This window comes from Cinclus cinclus, chromosome 8 (assembly GCF_963662255.1).
Source record: "Cinclus cinclus chromosome 8, bCinCin1.1, whole genome shotgun sequence".
Classification (NCBI taxonomy): Eukaryota; Metazoa; Chordata; class Aves; order Passeriformes; family Cinclidae; genus Cinclus; species Cinclus cinclus.
Genome location: NC_085053.1, coordinates 4039842 through 4058416, shown reverse-complemented (window position 1 = coordinate 4058416; position 18575 = coordinate 4039842). Strand labels below are relative to the sequence as shown.

Genomic DNA, 18575 nt, shown 5'->3' with positions numbered 1-18575 from the left:
CTAGCAGAGGCAGAGGTTGATATTTCTGCTCTCCAGATGGGCATTTTGTGGAGGGTAAAACATCCCTGGGATGTTTTATTTTTTAAAGCTGAAGTTAGTGGCTCAGGAAAAAATGAAGTCATTGCACAGCAACTATATTTAGAGGCAGCTGAGAGCATGGAGAGCTTTTCTTCCTTTGTGTTGTGTTGCAATAATGGCACAGAGGTCACCGTGAAAGAGTTTGTCCCACTTTCCAGAGAGTTGGGGGTTACCTCATAAAAGCCAGGAGCCAGCACAACTCTTAGATCTTGACTGAGGAGGCCTGGGATGATGTGTCCTTGGGAACTGAACTTGGTCCAGGCAGTCACCTTGGCAGGGCTGTAGGCACACAGTGTCCTGTCCTTAGGCTGTTTCTGGATGGGGGAACAAGAGTCTCTGGGGCTGAGCTCGTCTACATGCCAGACTGAGTGAGAGTGTGAACTCACTTGGGGCAGACAGACAGAAGTGAGTTGGGCCATGTCAGCAGGGTGACATTTCCTCTCCTTGGAGATCTGCTTGTGACACCTGGCAGGCAGGTTTTCTGTGCTGCAGTGTTGGCCAAAAGAGAGGTGGGCACTGGGAAGTGCAGTAGGGCAGCTGGAGATGCACTGCTCATCACTGGGAGATTGTTAATTACGTGGCCTCTGGGTCTGTGGGCCAAGGCGTGCCCAGGAAAAACAAAATGTTCCCATTCTCCGAAATGAAACCACACAAAATTAGTCTGCCTGGGGTGACAGTTTTCCTGTGTTTAGCAGTGAGATGAGAAACTCTTGAACAGAGCTTTACCAAGTGGCTGTCACAGCAGAGAGCAGCTTGCAAGTGCCTTGCCCTGAGCCCTCCAGTGATACTGCAGTGATGTTTGGCTTGTAGCCCTATTCATGAAAATGCACACAGCTCTTCTCCTGAGCATCCTCTCCACCTAGTTCAGCTACACTATGACCCTGCTGCACACTTGGTTGTGTCAGACTCAAATTTAGTGACATCCTTCAGAGCTCCCACATCCAGGTTCAATCAAAACATGCTGGTTTTGGAGGACAGATCCATGGCTGAGGGCTGCTGGGCTGGGGTTAGCAGTTTGCGAATGGAAATCACAGAACGATTGGAGTTGGAAGGGACCTTTAAAAGAGCACTTGAGTCCACCCCCAACCCCCCCCTACTGTTGTGGCTAGGAGCACCTTCCACCAGACCAGGTTGTTCATAGCAAACTATCATCCACCACTCAGTTTTGATGAAGTCTGTAGGACATGTTGACCATATTTAGTGGTGGGGCCATTGTGGTTTTGGATCTCAGGCACTTCCCCAGCTGAGTAAGAAGGGGTGTATAACTGGGATTTGTAAATTAGATAATATGACTTCAGTGAGGTCTGTGGGCTGAGGGAATTGGTACATTAAGGGAAAAACAATCAACAGAAGAGCTCTCTGACAACACTTGAAGTAAGACTTGATCTTTTAGGGAGAAAATTGCAGCACATAGTGCTGGGAGTAGCTTAGCTCAAGAGGTTTCTGTGGATCCTGAAGGGACTTTCCTTTTTTCCTTATTGTGGACTGGTACTGCCCAAACAATGTAGCATGCACAATAGCTGGATTGTTACCTCAAGGCACGTTTTCTGCTCTCACACCCCACACATCTCCCTGTGAACAGGTCAGGCCTTTGCAATTTGTTGTTCTAGAGCAGGGAGAAAGGGCACACTGGGGGAGGAAAATTGTTGGAGAGCTCTCCTCATCCTGAAACCTGGGTCAGACCTTTCTGCTGTGGTGGCACACCTGTAGACCAAAGCTCTCTTCAGGAGTCTGATGGAGCTTTGCTTTTTCTGCAGCAGGAGGTGGTGCTGACGTGCAGTTTGGGACAGTGGGACAGATCTGTGACTTGTGACCCTGTTGACTGCCGTGTCCCTGACCAGTCCCATGTGTACTATGCCGAGTTCTCCTGCCCTGTGGGGACCACCTACCTTCAGAGATGCTCCTTCTCCTGCATCCCCCCAGCCAAGCTTCAAGGTACGGTCTGGAGTGTCAAGACATTTAATCACCCTTTTTGATGCTGCCTTTCTGTGCCTGTCCCAAGCAATTCGAACAGAGCATTGCTACTTGGAATTTCTCACTTATCCTGTATTTGTCAGCTGGATGGGCTCTTGAGATACTTCCTGAAATGATGGGTATGCCTCCCTCTGGAGCGGAGACATCCTGGTGTGGGAATAATTCCCTCTGACTCCCATCCCCTGGCAGGCAGCCCTTATCCATCGTCCTCAGGGTGTAGTGATGTCCTCTCCTGATAACTGGTCCAGCCTCCAGTATTACAATGATGGAGACAAGAAACATGCAGGCAGACAGAGGACTCCAGAGAGCCAGAAGTGGCTCTGTACCTGGTGGGTGTGGGAAAACCTGTGGTTCAGGGGCCTGGGAATGTATAAAGCATAGAGACTGATGCCCACAGCTATAGAGCAGTCTAGGAGATGTTCACCACCCAGACATACCATGGCCTGGCTTTCATTCTGCCGACTCCATCGGTAGCCGCAGGAATTTTTTAAGCCAAGTCAGAGAAAGAGAGCTACTGTTCTGTCTATGCAAGGGCTGAACTGGATGGGATTTCAGGGGTAATTGCCTTGACAGCTTCAAGCATTGGGACTTTGTGAGTTTCCACCAGTGACTTTGCTCGGAAAAATCACATACAACAAATCATTTTAATGGGTGACCTATTTTATGGAGACATTTACAGCTGAAATGTGTGAGAATTGTTTACTTCTTAAAAAAAAAAGAAAAAAAGTTAAATTTAAGGAGCAAAAACTGCAGAGAATTAACATCTCATTTCATGACAGGGAGGATGGTGGCAGATCCCCAGAGTGAGCTGATCAATGGGTACCATGTGAATGTCATCTCAACAACACAAATTCTGCATGAGCTGACACCCATTGCCTTGAGTTGGTCAACTGAGGGCAGAGCTTTGATCTTTCACTCACAGCTGCCTCTTGGTCCCGCTGCAGTCACTGGGAGGTTTGCCATGGGCTCCCTCAGTGGGAAGGCAAACCCTCCATGGGCCCTGGGTGACTTCCAGCATGATGGCTGGAGGTGCTTGGCCAAGGCTGCCAAGCCACGTGGGTAAACTCTTAGAGTCCAGCTGACACAACTAAGCCACTGAGGCAGGGATATGCTCCATGCTTGTTCCCCTCAAGGACTTGCATCCTTACAGTGCTAGTAAATGCTAACAGTAGGCAATGAAAGGATTACATGGCTGTGTGGCACTTGGAGGTGGGAGACAACCCCTGGCAGCCTTGACCCATCAGGAACACAGGTGCTGAGTAGAGATGGGATCCTGTCTCTGGCCCAAAAGTGTTTCTGTGAAAAGAAAGTGATGTTTGAAGGAACTGTAGAGCAGCCTGGCTGTACCACAAACATGATGATCCAAACCTCTCACTAAAAAGAGACCCATCCACTCCAGTCCAGCTTTTTTTCCCTTGCTCATCAGTTCCCAATGAACTATCCATCATCCACACGATATGGGTGATGTAGTCCTGGGCACTCCCCACAGGCATCCAGAGAGAGCTGTGCAGTTCTGGCCACCCATTTAGCTTGGTCTGTCAGGGACAACAAGGAGCTGGGCTGTAATACTCAACCAAAACCTCTAATGATGGGTGGTTGGAATTCCCAGTCACAGCAGTGAAGCCTCCCACATTTGTCCTTGTGGCATTTTCCATCTTCCTGACTCTCAGGTTGCCCAGAGAGGTGGTGCATTCCCCATCCCTGGAAACACTGAAAGCCAGGTTGGGCAGGGCTCTGAGCTACCTGAGCTGGTAGAAGATGTCCCTGCCCATGGCAGAGGGAGGTGGAACTAGATGGCCTTTAAAGGTCCTTTCCAGCCCAAACCATTCCATGATTCTATGATCTTACACTGCGTCTGTAGTAGGGATCAGCATAGGTGAGGACAAGCTGCAAAAAGCCCTTGGGGAGAATGAAGATGGGCTGAACTGAATATGACAGAAAGTTGTCTTACACAAAGGCCCCTGGCTGTCCTGCACCATGAAAGAGGGCAAGTTTAAGGGAAAGATTTGGGGAGATTTGCAGGACCAAGATCCTTTCTCCAGGCTCTAGAAGCTCACCTTACCTTACCTTTGCATTCAAGTATTTTCTGCTACAGCCTGAGCAAGCAGGTGATGCAGTTCATGTCTTAGTGTTTGTTGCCCTCTTTGGTGTCAGTATCCACTCTAACAAGCAGACTTCTGCCGGTTGCTCTGAGCTCCCCTCAGCAGGACTCCATTCCTGGCTCAGCTGTAACCCCACACGCTGCTTCTCTTTTGGGCTCAGGAACAAACCAGTGGCTCACCTGCCTGGAGGATGGTCTCTGGTCCCTGCCCGAAGCCTACTGCAAGCTGGAGTGTGACTCACCTCCCGCCGTGGCCAATGCCAAGCTTCTGGTGCCTCGGTGCCTGCAGGGGAACCACGATGTGGGCTCAGTCTGTCGCTACAAGTGCAAGCCTGGATACCACGTGGCTGAGAACACAGCAGACAAGCCTAAGAAGTAAGTCAGTGGCAGGTCTGTTATCACCATTTCTTTCCTCCTCCCAGTGTGTGCAAGGAGCGGAGGTGAAAGGACAATGGCAGTCTCAAAAACCTGGCTTGATAGGTAGAAGGCAAAGCAGCTTGCCTGCTCACACAGATCTGTGATCTGATTACACAGATTTCTTGAAATACAAGAGGCATTCCCTGGTCTAGGTGAACCTGGTGGAAACAAGGAGCTGTTTCAAACACAACCGTGTTAAGTACTTTAACCTGAAACAAGCAGATCTTCCTGTGCACCTCAACATATTTGTCACTCTGTGAAAGTTAAGCACCAAATTAAGTGTTTGCAGACTCACAGGTAATTAGACATTTACAAGATATTGGCAGATTCTTGGAGCTTCTGTCTTTTCTAAAAGCAATAAAACATAGATCAGAGGCACTGTAAGAATGAATGGCTGCCTTCTGTCAGGGTTAACATCTCACCCGCTGTGCCTCTTGGCTAAATTTAATTTCTAGCAGTGGCATTTCAGTGGGAGAAGATTTTTCCTGATGCTTCAGGGAAAAATTCATGGTGGTTCACTAGCCCTGCTCTCAGCCAATATCACGATGCTGGGGGGTAAAGCAGTGTTTTGTCTGTGATGCCTCCAGCCAAAGTCCCCATTGAGTTTGGTCACTAAAGATTCCCTGGCACTGGCTGGGTCATCCCCAGAGTCTTGATTCTAGCTCAGATCAGGTAATTATGTGTTAATTGTTTAATGCCCCCTTCCAGTTTTAATTGGATGCAGACTTCATCTCTTCTTTGCTCAGGGGTAGAGTTGTTGTGCAGTGGGAAGCAGTTGCCAAATTTCTTGCCTAGTAATGAAGGAAGTGGTTTCTGTAAACAGCTTTTCACAGTGTTAGGAGTATTTCTTGGGCCAAAGGGAGCTGAGCAAATGATGATTATGGCAGTGATCACATGGACTGCTTTACAAACTCTAGAACAGCTTTTGTGCCTGTGGCACTTCAGGCACTGGGCATTCAAACAGATCCACTCAGCTTGTAAAGTTAGGCCCCCTCTGTCCTGCTGCAGCAACTGCTGGTAAAAACGATGACCCCTCGTGAGATCCCGAGGCTCCTCTGACGTGTGAGTAACTTCCATATGTGTCTGAACAGCCTGTGAGACAAGTCAAGGAAAATCATGCGAAGCGTTTTACTTTTTCATAGCAATGCATTTTGACATCACGTTTTTCCCTTTGCAACTGTCATTGCTGCTGTTTCATCAGACATCTCTGATGGTGGAATACAAAAAAACACATTAACAAAACCAGAAATAATATTGCTTTCCTATCACGCAGATTAACTCCTATGTGAGTGGCCCACCCCAAGCAAAAATCTTTCCTCAGACTTCTAAGTGTCATTGTACCATCTTATCAGGAGTTCTTGGTGTACACTCAGCATGAGTACAAAGCCCTTGGCATGATGTAGTAGTTACTAGCTAGTAAGTCAGTTCCTGGATTGCTGGAAATCCTTGTGGTGTCACAGCCCTGGCAAGGAGAGGGTGGGAGCTGCCAGAGTGAGAGGTTGATCTCTTTGATCATGCCAGTTTTGGAGAAAGTGGTGGGGAGTTCTGGAAGCAACCAACACTGATGTGGTGCAGGTTCCTGATGTGCTGGTGTGAAAGTAGGGTCTGAGCTGATGATTTGGACCTCAGGTTTTTGGGGTCTTATGCAGTCTCTCTGGGTTCAGAAAACTGAGTTCTTGATCTGTTGTCTCCTTGTCCACCAACCCAGCAAGCGCAAGCCCTGCTAAAGGATTTAGTGCCATACAGGTGTCGGGGTATATAAGGAAACAAGACTCTCTGTGTGTACTATATACTGGACAAAAGTCAAGCATAATCTGTGACTGACACTGAAGATTCCTCATGCCCACTAACTAGCTCACCCTTGGAAATACAGTCAGGTTTCCTTTGAATTATTCTTCTAGCTCTAGCTTTGCTCCTTGTCTGGAGGTGCCCATCTTATGCAGGCCTGAGCCATGGTTGGGATCCAGCTGTCTCCATGCAGGTGAAGATAATCTTGGACACAGATGTTCATGTAATTACCTCACTTCTATTTTTTAGTTGAATTTTACTGCAGGAGCAGTGAGGATGCTTAGAAGGGGCTGAGATCATAGTTGAAATTCATTTCCCATAGTTTAAGTGGAAGGGAAGAGTGATGAAGAAATCAGTTGTCTTGGAGATGCTTTTGTCTATGAGCTTGGGTGAGGAAAGGCCCTTGGGAAATCACTACTTGTCAACAAGGGATCCTTGAGGATATCCTGATTGCGTAATCAAGATCCTGCCAGAAAGCTGCTGCATTCCTGCTGGCAGGTTCATCTTACTGACAGTGCTGACATGAAGGGTGAAGCTTATTTGACTCTTCCTAAAGGAGATCTGTTATCAGCCTGGAGAGACCATGTAACAGCCTGGCTTCCAGCTGCCAAGCTACTTCACTTCTAATTCCATAGTAAGGGTAACAAGGGGAACTTAACATATGTATTTGTGCTTTATGATGGGAACTTTCTGGGTTTAGGCAGAACCTGTTCCACAGCAGTACCAACCCACACCACCTGGATCACACAAATATATGAACTGTCAAGGAAAACCTCAGCATCACCCAGAGCTGTAGCATTGAAAAGTGCTAGCCTGAAAGTCAGGGGTCAGATACTCTGGGGGAAAGGGCATCACCCCCACAGTGCTTCTTGCTGTTGCTTCCAGCATGAAGTGCCATCTGAAACAGATCTCTGACAGGAATAGACAAGATCAGGTTGGATGAAGCTTGGAGAAACTTTGTCTAGTAGAAAGTGTCCCTGTCCATGGCAGGCAGGTTGGAACAATGTGATCTTTAAAGTCCCTTCCAACCCAAAACAATTATGTTGATTGTGTGATAGTAGCTAGGAGGTCCTTTAGAGGAGCACTCTAATGTTGAAAGGATGCTCTCAGTTTGGGGACCTGAAAGGTCAGACCTTTCAGGGCACTTGTTTCTCTTGCCTATTGTGGGATGATTCCTTGGAGAGAAGAGATTTGAGGATTTCAAAGCTGCCTTTGTGAGGGGTTGAGTTCCTTCTGCTGGCTTGAGGGAATGAAGCAAATAACCATGTTGGTATTTTCAGGCAGATTTGAAAGTCTCAGCCTGCATTTTGACCAGCACAGTCCCCAGTGAACTTTCATGGAGATGTTGGCTCCTCTTCCTTCTCTTCCTGTTCAAAATCAGCAGAAACTATGGAAAAAGGAGAGGAGGTGGGAGAATTTGGAGGAGAAAATGGGGACTGGAAGGAGTTAGCAGACTGGGGACTGGAAACAAAAAGGTCACAGTGGGTCAAGCAGAACTTGTCAAGCAGAATTGCCTAATGCAGGAGCACAGCAGTTTAGGAGGGCACCAGGCACATGTGTGGTGGGCACAAAAGCACACACTGCCTCTGCCTGTATCTTGCCCCTTCCAGATAAAAGGCAAACACACTATGGGAGCCAAAAATCCAGGTAAAGAAAACAGAGGCTGTCAACCAGGTTCCTGTCACTTCCACCTCTAAAGTCTCTGAGCATTTACAGCCCAGGTTGTCCAGGCTGTTTGGAGGAAGCACAGCAGTGGAGGGTCCTACACGCTGGTGCAGCTTTCTTTCAATTTATTGACAAATCTCTCTCCCCCTATTCTTTTTGAAGCCATCAGTCTCCTGACATAGGAGACGAGACTTTAGGATCATTTGTCACCATTCCTGCACAGCAAATCCACTCCCCCCCGCCAAGCTGGCTGCCTCAGATGATGGCTGGATCCCTGCTAGTGTCTGCATGTTCAGCTCCTGGAGCCGGGGAAGTGCTCGTGCCTTCACCTCAGATACAGCACTTGCTGGCCTCAGAAATCTCCCTTGCCTCCTCTGCCCATTAGGCTTTCCTGGCTTCCTTGTTAATCCTCAAGAAGTGTCACTAAACCAGATCAGAAGTTGGGGGGTGGGAGAGGTTTCCAGAAATTTCAAGTTCCTATGATGTTTTATGTATTTATGTATATGGTTTTGTGGGGGGGGGTTGGGTGTTTTTTTTTTTTTTGGTTTTTTAAGCCTCTCCCTTCCCTTCTCCATGCTTCCATATGAACTGCTTATTTCATATATGTGGGAGTGGTCCACACCCCACTCTCTACCCCGGGGTCAGCCTGGGCTAACTGTGTTTGAAATCCCTGGATAGATGCTGGGAGTGGGTTGAACCTCCAGAGCGAGGTGGTCTGGGGGGCTGCAGGTTTAGGGGAAAGGTGTGAGAGGCCATGCAGGGCGCTGGCTCTGACTGGGGTCACTCCAGCACCACATCAAAATGAGGAGCCCCTGTGAAGCTGATGGGGCTGCAAACCACAGCCTGCACCTGAGCAAACTGCAGCTGCCACAGTGTGTCCTCCCCATGCTTGACCCATCTCCCCAGGCCTTCCTGGGCACAGGGCCTCTGCCATGATTTGGAGAGCAACAGAGAGCTGCAGTGGCTGTGAAAAGTCATGCGTGGCTGGGATGCTCCTGGTCTTTAAAGGAGTTTGTTCAGTGCCTGTGGTATTGCTGTTGCAGTGGCTTCACACTACCAGTTTGTTTCTATCTCTATAACCCCCAGTGCTTTATCCCTTGCAAGTCCTGCAGATAGATCACACCCTGCGAGCCAGGAAGTTTAAGAAGGGGAAAATGCTGCTTGTGGAGCTGGGCATCCACATGGATTAGTACTTCTTGACACATGTATTTGCTTACCTTTAAACTTGGGCAGAGCAAAGCATCCAGTCAGATTTGGGAGAAAGCCAAGTCTGATGGGGACATCTTTGCAAGGCAGTGACTACCATAATTATGGAAAGGGCAGGCAAACAAAAAAGTTAAATGAGGAATGGAGTGAAACCACAGATGCCTACAATGGAATCCAGAGTCACTCTGCCTCACCAGCTTTCTAAAATACTTCATAGCTGCAGTTCTCTTAGTTAATTCAAGGCTGCTGCTGTAGGGGTGATATTGCAGCAGCCCTCACTACTCAGGTGCTAACACCACAGCCATCCTCACTTCTCAGGTGGGCTGGAGGGAAGATTTGTGCAGAGATCTGTGCTAGCAGACTTGCTGCATCCCATTCCCTATCCTGCCTGCCTCTGTGTTACCTGCTGGAGCCCACATTCACCTTGGCAGGAACCCACTGCCCCTTTATACAGTCTTGAGAAAACACAGATCCCTGATTTCTAAAGGGAGAAGGGGACTCTCCAAGAGCTGCAAATATTTAAAAATATGGGGATGCTGCAAAAATCTCTAAAATGTCTCATCCAGGAGTACCCAGCAGAAATCTGACAGGGAACACCCCTGGTCTGGCAGCGGGGTGCAAATGGGGTCCCCTTGCTTTTCCAGGCTGTGTGACCCTGCACCATGTTTGGAGTCACAGCTGGGTGGCACCACACAATGTCATGACCCTGCACCAGGTGTTAGGGGGCACATGCCCCACACTCTGTCTGCTGCCTCTCAGAACAAGGGGCAATTTAGTACCTTCCCCCACGTGCTTCTCTAACCTCTGGTGGCCCACCCCACATACCTGTGGCAGGCTATAAACACCCTAATGTGGTGCCTGAAGCCCTGCCTTCTGGCACCTGTGGTGCGAGAGGGTAGGGGCAGGCAGCTGGAATGTGCTGTCTAGTAAAGGAGGACAGGAGTGGGGGGAAAAGTCTCATTAAGAATGGAGCTGTCAACTTTGGCTCAGGTAAAGCCCATCAGGGCAGTGACATATCCTCTGCTGAGAGAGTAGTCCTTGGCCTGATACCTTATCAGTTTTGATGCCTCTATGTAAAAGATGTGGTGTCTCTATCACTGCCAGGGACAGGAGTCTGAAAAGTGGGTGGGCTCTGCTCCTGAACTCTTTCTTTCTTTCTCTCTTTCTCTCTTTCTTTCTCTCTTTCTCTCTTTCTTTCTCTCTTTCTCTCTTTCTCTCTTTCTCTCTTTCTCTCTTTCTCTCTTTCTCTCTTTCTCTCTTTCTCTCTTTCTCTCTTTCTCTCTTTCTCTCTTTCTCGCTCTCTTTCTTGCTCTCTCTCTTTCTCGCTCTCTTTCTCTCTTGTTTGTGTGTGGGCTGTTTTAGCAGCATAGGATGGTACTGGTCTGCTGTGGCATGGCAGGCCCTTGGCGAGAGCAGGATTGACAGATCTGGCTGGAGTACAAAGAGGAGCCTCAGGAGAAGCTGGGCACAGGCCAGAGGATTTACTGGTGGAGGCAAACCCCATCCAGCAAAGTATGCAGCTACTGGCAGGGGGACAAAGCAGACCAGGACCTGCAGGGACTGTGGAAGGAATGGCTTAGGGGCACCGCAAGAGCTGGGGAGCAGTGGGGCAGTGAGTGCAGGGGAAATGTATCCAGTGCTTCTAGATCAGTGCAATTTCCCCAGGGAGGAGAAGAAAAGGTCCTGGTTAACCATGGGGTGTCCCTTTGGAAGACTTGTCCATGGTGAGGGATTGTATGATATGGCAAAGTCCTACACATGAGGGGGCGTAATTGTGGTCCAGGAGAGATGTCTTCAGTCTGCTCCTGACATCTGTGGGATGCCTGGTGCAGCCAAGGTGCAGTGTATGGGGTTCTGCAGGCCATCCTGGTGTTTGTGTTTCCCCAGGAAGTTCCTGAAGATCCAATGCCTGGAGAATGGGCAGTGGGAAGAGGGACACTGTGTCCCTGTGGTTTGCAAGCCCCCACCCCCTGTCTTTGAGGGCATGTACAACTGCACCCAGGGCTTTGAGCTGGACAGCCAGTGTGTCCTCAACTGTGAGCAGCAGGGACAGCAGGTGAGTGTCTGGGGGAGGCAGACATTGACCACACCTTGTGTTTCAGAGCATCTGCTATGCAGAGGGGCCCTGCAACAGTTTCACCCATCTCCAAGGCCAAAAACCCTATTACCACCAAAGAGCAGACCCTTTACAAGCCTGAAGCTGTTCTGGCTGGGCACTATACATGGCACTAGCTGCACAACTTCCTGGGGATGCTCACCAGCTCCTTGGGGACCTTGTCTGGAAAAGTGGTCCTAAGCAAGCTGGCTTATCTGGGGTGAAAAGGGTCAGAAAGGATAAGTGGGGGGCTTTCAGTAGGTTTTGGGAGCTGCTGTGAAAGCATTCACTTGGTATGATGGACAAGCTTGCTGCAGCAGTTGTGCTCACCAAGGGGTTTCTCTGGGCGTGGAGTTTGCTGCCTGCTAGCTCTTCTACCCAGGTATCTTATCAGTGCTTGGAAAGGATCTTGTCAAAAGAAGTGTGGCTGATTCCCTCTGGTGAGATTCAGCAGCAGCTGGGAAACAATTGCCTTTCTGGTCAGTGCACACAGGCTGGACCAGACAGCTGCAAGCCAGCTGCCTTGGGGAACTTTTCTCTGGATGTGGCTGGTGGGAGGGGTGTGCTTGCACAGTGCTCCTATGGAGATGGGCACTGGCCAGGCAGGGTGAGTAATGCCAGCTGCTCTCCCTCTGCTTTGCAGGTTCCCATCATCTGCACTAAGGAGGGCTTGTGGACAGAGGAGTTCAAACTGTGTGAGAGCTTGCAGGGCACCTGCCCGTCACCCCCGGAGCTGAATTTCGTGGAGTACAAGTGTGAGCAGGGGCACGGCATAGGTGAGGGCAGATGGAAACCAAACAGGAACCCAAACTTTGTGTTGACTCAGTCATCCCAGAGAGCTGATAGTCAAAATAGACTATAGATAGACTCTTCCTGTACCAATCCCCACTAAACAGGAAAAATAAATCCTGTTTTGTCTTCCATGATCTTTGTAAACACAGAGCCAGGGGTGACTTTAGGCTCATGCTCACCCTGCTTGTACTCTGGGGCAAGACCAAAATCTGAAATTGTCTCCAGCACTAAGCATCTCTCTTTTCAGAAGCAGCAGGGATTGTCTTCAGGGCAAACCCAGCTTTTTGCACGTTTTCCTGATCTGTAGCCCTCCATCTTTCCTGAGGTCTCTGCACTTGCTACTGCTGTTTCTGTTTGTAGAGTTAATGTGACAAGTCCTAGATAAAAGCCATAAAAGCTGCAGCGATAATGGAGTGTAACAGGGCACTTTCACCAGATGAGGGGCCGCATCATCCGTTTCTGTCTGCAGGACTTGGTTCATTTTGCTTTTAGGAAAACCTTCAGCACTCAACCATGGTTTTTGCATCTGGTCTAGCATCCTGCTGGACAGAATGCTTGAGCACACCCTGTATTACTCTGAAGCAAATGCACCAGTCATCCCAGTCTGGTCAAACCAGGCTAAGGACAGTCTAATGACAGGGACTACTGAGGTTCAGCTCAGGGCAGATCTGATGTGAGGCTAGGATTACGGCTGGGATCCCACCTGTTTTTCTAAGATGGTTTTTGCAGCTTTTTTTCTTCCTGGGTTATGGGAAGGCAGTGGGAATTCTCTGGTATAAAAATTGTGAAAGATATTTCTTAGCATGTCAGCAAATATCATATCCAGGCCAGACTTATTTTCATGCTGGGTCCCATGTACTGCCATCAAGGTTGGAATCTTTCTCTTAGATTGAAAAGAATCATCTGGGAGAAAAGAATTGGGCACAACTCCTGTAGGCTCTAGGATAATTCAGGATTTGGGGAAGGAATTGCTATCCTAGGTTGGGAGGAAAAGGGTCCCCTCTACATCTGTCTCTACTACCAGTGGTGGCCCCCTACAAGACAATGATGCCTGGTTCCTGGTAAGGTCCTCAAGGCTTTCCCTCCTCCCGCAGGTGCTGTGTGCATTCCTTCCTGTATTATTCCTCCCAGTGACCCCGTCATACTGCCCAAAAATGTCACTGCTGAGACAATGGATCACCGGCTGCAACCCACCAGAGTCCAGGTAAAAGGGGAGATGGATTCTTCTAGCAGGGGGATTTCTGGCAGCACAGAGAGGGAACCTCCCTCCCTCTCCATCTGGTGTTTTAAACCAAAATCTCTCCCTCAGGTGAAGAAGGGTAAGACTTGTAAAGACAAGCAGTGGATGCTACTACGTGTCCTCTGGCTCTCCTATACCAAAGTTCAGCATAGTTATCAGTTCCCAGGCCACCTTTCAAGGAATTGCAGGATACCACAATATATGAAGTTTAATGCAAGAATCCTACTGATTTTTCAGGATGTGTTGTGTGCCTAAACCCATTAAGCTGCTGTTTATTGTCAGTCAGTGTATTGGGAGAGCAAAAGCCACCTCTGGCACAGTGTAAGCCTGGGTCCCCAGTCACCTGGCAGCAGAGATGCAATCCTAGGCAGGCATTTCCCTGCCAAGGAAGAGGCAGGGCACTGTCTGCTGAAAAGTTTCTCCAGCTGCCAGGACCCACTGGCCAGCTGGGTACCTCTGCTGCTGGAACAGGGGAGCCTTTCCCTCCCCACCTCTTACTCATTTTGTAGGCAAAGCAGTTCAAATAGCTCAAATAGTTTGGATCCTCGTGGCATGACTTTACCAAAAAGCAGCTCTGACGGGGTAATATTTCTTAAAATAAAAATGAGATGTATAAGGAAGGAGGTGGAACAAAGAAAAGCAAACAATCTTCCCAGGAGCCAGTGCTCCCATCCAAATGCTTTCCCCTCCTCCTGGAAACCCGCAGGAGGCCCAGCATCGTGCCTGTGGATACTACTGTGCATTGCCTTGAATCAGACCCATGGTGGACTGCTGCCGGGGTTGTGAGGATGCCTGGGGCATGTGGGATGGTTAAGCACGAGCCTTGGAAGGAGTCCTTGCCTTTGAGGAATCAGATGGCTTGGCCTGTTGAGGCAGTGGCATTCGGCTTCCCTTTCACCACCACTGCAGGCTTTCGTGCAAGGGAGGCATTTTGCAGAGAGGAGGAGGGAGAGGAGACACTATTTTAAGAAGGAGCTCTGTCCTCTGCCAGTAGATCTCTCCCTGGACCATCTTGTTTTGCTCTCTATCCTGGCTTCTGTCTCCTCTCCCCCTTGGCTCCCTCAAGCCTCCAACAGTTTGCTGTTCCCGGAAGCTGCCATGCTCCATGAGATGGAGAGGATGGGGCAAACAACACTGGGAACTGCAGAGGCCATTCAGAGAAGGCACAGTCCTGTTTTGTTTTCAGCTCTGATTCATTGCATTCCACAGGTTTGTCTCTTTGCCCTTATTTCATAGCCTGGAATATGAGTGTACTGATATGAGTATGCTAAAATGGCACTGAGTTGCACAACAACCACATGCAAAGTAACTCCATGGGGTTGGGATGCACACATCCTCTTGGCTGAGCAGGAATTGGCGGGCTCTGGAATTCCCTAGTCTTTGCCCCATTAGGCTGGCTGTCTCTGGGACTGCTCCTGCTGTGTTGGCTGAGAAGGGCCAGGACCTCATCCCCCTCCAGCTTCATCATGGTTTTGACCAAAGGTGCTGCAGAAGGACCTGCAGCTGGTCTGTGTGGGCAGAGCTGCCCCATCCCTAATTGCCATGCTACCTGAGAATGCTGGAGCTGGTCTTCCTGTCACTGAACATATCAAACAAGAGGCTGGGAGGAACTGCACCTATCCCTCTGTACAATTCCTGTGCTGTGAAGGGCATCCTAGGACATTTTCACAGGCCAGACGCTGTTTTATGGGGCCTCAGATTTCAAAGCCTGCCTGAGCTTTACAAGGAGGAAATTGCATGTGTGGTGGGGCTTTTCTTCCCCCTGTGTAATCATGAGTGTTCCCCACAAACCCCAGCTAAATGAGCAGGGTGGTGTGTTCCAGGGCCAGGAAACTGAGTCTTTCACATCTTGCTCTTGTGTCCATCTGGCTGCAACAGCTGAATTTGTGCCTTGTAAATACCAGTGAGAACCTCAGAGTGACCATGAGTCTGGTGTATCTACTGCAAGTCAGGTCTGGGGAGATGAGTCCCCCCAGGACGCAGTTTTCAGAGCCTGAGCAGGGTTCAGTGAGCCAATTGTTGTAGGCACTGAGTGATGACCAGCTGAGAATCTGGTGAATTCAGCATCACACAGATACATGATGGTAGATTCCAGCCTCTTGTGGCTTACCCCCAGCAGCAGCTCCTGGCCAAGTCAGGCATTATGGTGGCACTGCCAACAAGCCCGCTTCTCAAGTAGTCCCTGTCCTTTTCCTTTGTCCTCTTCCAGTTTTGTATCAATATAGAAACATAGAATCACTAAGGCTGGAAAAGACTTCCACGATCATTAAGTCCAACCAATCTATATCTACATACACACCCACATACACACAAGTGTGTGTATTCTGGCCTCTGCCTTGAACAACATAACCTGGTCTCCACGGGTTCCTGGGTGGAGCTGCCCTGGGTTTGTTTGGCCTCAAAGGGTGCAGGGAGGGCCCTGGGGGTGTCACTGCTGTTCTGCCTCACCCTGAGGAATGTAGTGTTGTAGGAGACCCTCTAGCTCCAGAAAGCACTGCTGGCAGCTTCCCTGCCTCATCCACCTCACCTAACTGTTGGCTTCTTCTCTCCCAGAACATTGTGTGCACGGGCAGGCTGCGGTGGTATCCGGACCCCTCTGACATTCACTGCATCCAGTCGTGCGAGGTAAGCCCTCCCTGTCTCCAGCATTAGCTGCCTGCTCCTTGCTGAAGAGCTCCTGGCAGTGAAGATCTGCTCCGGCACAAACCAGACTGCTTTGACCTTATGTTTGCTCCAAGCAGGGCCAGGGCTTGCTGGATGAGTGGAGATAGCAGAGGAAGCATCTTTGGGTTGAGTCCCTGCAGCCAGGATGATGCTGGGGAACAAGAGCTGCACAATAACCCATTTCCTTCCTTGCCTGCTTCATTTTGTCTAGCCCGGGCAGAATATTCTAGCAAAAAAGATTTCACTGGCAAGGGGTATCCCCCAAAAGCCTGAGCTGACTCCAAGCTGGAATATTTCCCTAACCAGAACCGCAGTTCTAGAGTAACATGGGTCCAGAAAAGCCCTGTGTGATTCACCTGTCCAAATCAAACAGTCAGGATTTCAAGCCTTGTATATACAAAACAAACTGCTCCTGAAGAATCTGCAGACAAAGAATTCCTTGCAGAAATTGGTTAGCCACTCATTTAACTTTGAATAATGACCAGGCAGGAGAAAATCATAGGCAGGCTGGAGTCAGTTCACAAAGAAAATTAAAAATAGGCAGTCTTTGTCAAGCACTGGTTGTTATTATGATTGAGGATAAAAGGAAAAGGGGGGGAAATTCTGGAATGTTGTATGCTGAAAATTTGGGATTTTTACCAAAAAGGAAAATGTAAATGGAATTTGCACACCAAAAATAGCTTTGGGGTTTGCTGATTGTATTTTCTTTCTTGTGCTCATTTCAATGCGGATAATTGCTTTTCCTCGCTGGTTCTGCTGAGCTCAGCTCTTTGTCTACTGAAGTGTGGGGGAAAGGGCAATGTTGCAGGGGGCACGTCCCCAGGAAGGAAACCTTATGGTCTACAGAAGGTGCAGCAGTTATTTCCCAAATTTGGTGTCTGTGTTGTGCGTGACACACACACACACACGGTGTCTGTGTCCACTGTGAGACACAGGCAGAAGGAGTAGGGGAATGAGGTGCTGTGTGCTGTAGAGGTGTTTGGTGATTGAGTACCAGAAGTTAGTGATCCTCTGACATTTTGGGAGCTCTGTGTCTTCTAAACCACATATTTTAGCACAAATCTGGTGTAATGTATTTGAAATGGGATGGCTTAAGTGGAAGAGCAGACCAGATGGTTGAGTGATTGTCTCTGTGGTGGTTCTGCTAGCCAGGGAGAATTTCTTGTGCTCTCTGGGAGTAAGTTCTTTCAAAAAAGAAGCTGATGGAGTTTGAGATGTTTCTTCTTCCTCTCCTGTGCAGCCCAGGTAACATAAAGCTGACACAATTGTGAGGCTTCTCTCTTAGGCTCAGGTACACCAGACTGACCCCAGTGTTTCCTTTTCTGTGGTTCCTGTGCTTCATCTTGGGTCTGTGTGTTCACTGAGAGATCCCATAGGGAATGATGAAAAATGCCACTTTATTTGTTTGTGTGTGTGTGTGTGAGAGAGAGAGAGAGAGAAACTGAGTACCTGAAGTCCCAGTGTAAGTCATTGTGCTGTCATCAACCACCCAAACATGTTCACAGTCAACATGAGCTCTTTCTGTTCCTATTTGTTTGTCACCCTCCTTTACTCTTAGAAAGCAGTTCCAGGCAGGACTCTTGGCTCACAGGAGATTAACCAAGCCAAAATCTTGCAGTGTCCCACCAGAAGATGGAGAGATTCCATGTTCTTCATCACCCTTGTAGACTTTTTAATGCTTTTTCTGCTTTCAGTTATTGTTTTATCAGGAATGACCAAACGGTCAGTGCATACTCTTCCATCAAAGGTCTCACCAAAGCCCTGCATAAAGCTTCCTTGTGCTGGAAATGTCTCTTTTGATGGGACACAGGGCTATCTATATCTGTTGTTTCTGCAGTTGCATCAGTCTGGCAGTTCAGATATCCTGAGGTCAGCAAGTACACCCAGATCTTTTTCTTCTTCCTTTGTTTCCATCTGATGAGCACCAAGCTAACAGCAGATGTTTTGTCATCAGTACAAGAGCTTGCCCTTTAATTTTATACAAGAGAATGTCATCTTGTTTCTCTCTCTCTAGTCCTTCAGGTCATCTAATTATTTGTTAAATATCTAATCCTCCTCTGTGGAACAGTGCCTTCTTTCTTGTTAGCACTTTCATCAGGGCAGGCCTATTTTTAAGGTCACAGTCACTCACTGTAACACTAATGAAGATTCATCCTTAGATAGTTTCTTTCACCCTTATGCTCTCCTTTTGGATACAGCTCCCAGTCTCCCCCTCATCCCCGTTTTCCTTCTCCTCACTTCTCATGTACATGTCTTGGTTTATTCTTTTCTGTGTGTTTCCTCCTACAGTGCTGCAAGCTGTTAAGGTTGGAACAATAATCCAAATTTTCCTAGAAAACTTTTTTCCCCAACATGAGTTTCATAGTAGCCATTGTCTTGCCATAAAGAATAACTCTTACTGAAAGTTCTTCATTCAAAATATTGCTCTGGGAGCTGCTGCTTGGCACTGGCAAGAAAGGAGATGTCACCAGTCTCCCCATTTGACCACAGAATGTACTGAATCATGTTTCTACCTCATCTCTGCTGACTTCCATCCTCATTCCTATTCCTCTCTG

The 18575-nt window shown here is 48.5% G+C and overlaps 1 protein-coding gene across 1 annotated transcript in view; it reads left to right on the top strand.

Moving 5' to 3' along the window:
• Positions 1 to 18575, top strand: part of PAPPA2 (pappalysin 2) — an 87037-nt gene that overhangs the window by 56614 nt on the left and 11848 nt on the right. Inside the window, exons 15-20 of the mRNA XM_062497882.1 lie at positions 1836 to 2013; positions 4315 to 4528; positions 11117 to 11285; positions 11968 to 12100; positions 13211 to 13320; positions 15910 to 15981. Coding sequence (XP_062353866.1) covers positions 1836 to 2013; positions 4315 to 4528; positions 11117 to 11285; positions 11968 to 12100; positions 13211 to 13320; positions 15910 to 15981 — 876 coding nt within the window. The remainder of the gene's footprint in view (positions 1 to 1835; positions 2014 to 4314; positions 4529 to 11116; positions 11286 to 11967; positions 12101 to 13210; positions 13321 to 15909; positions 15982 to 18575) is intronic.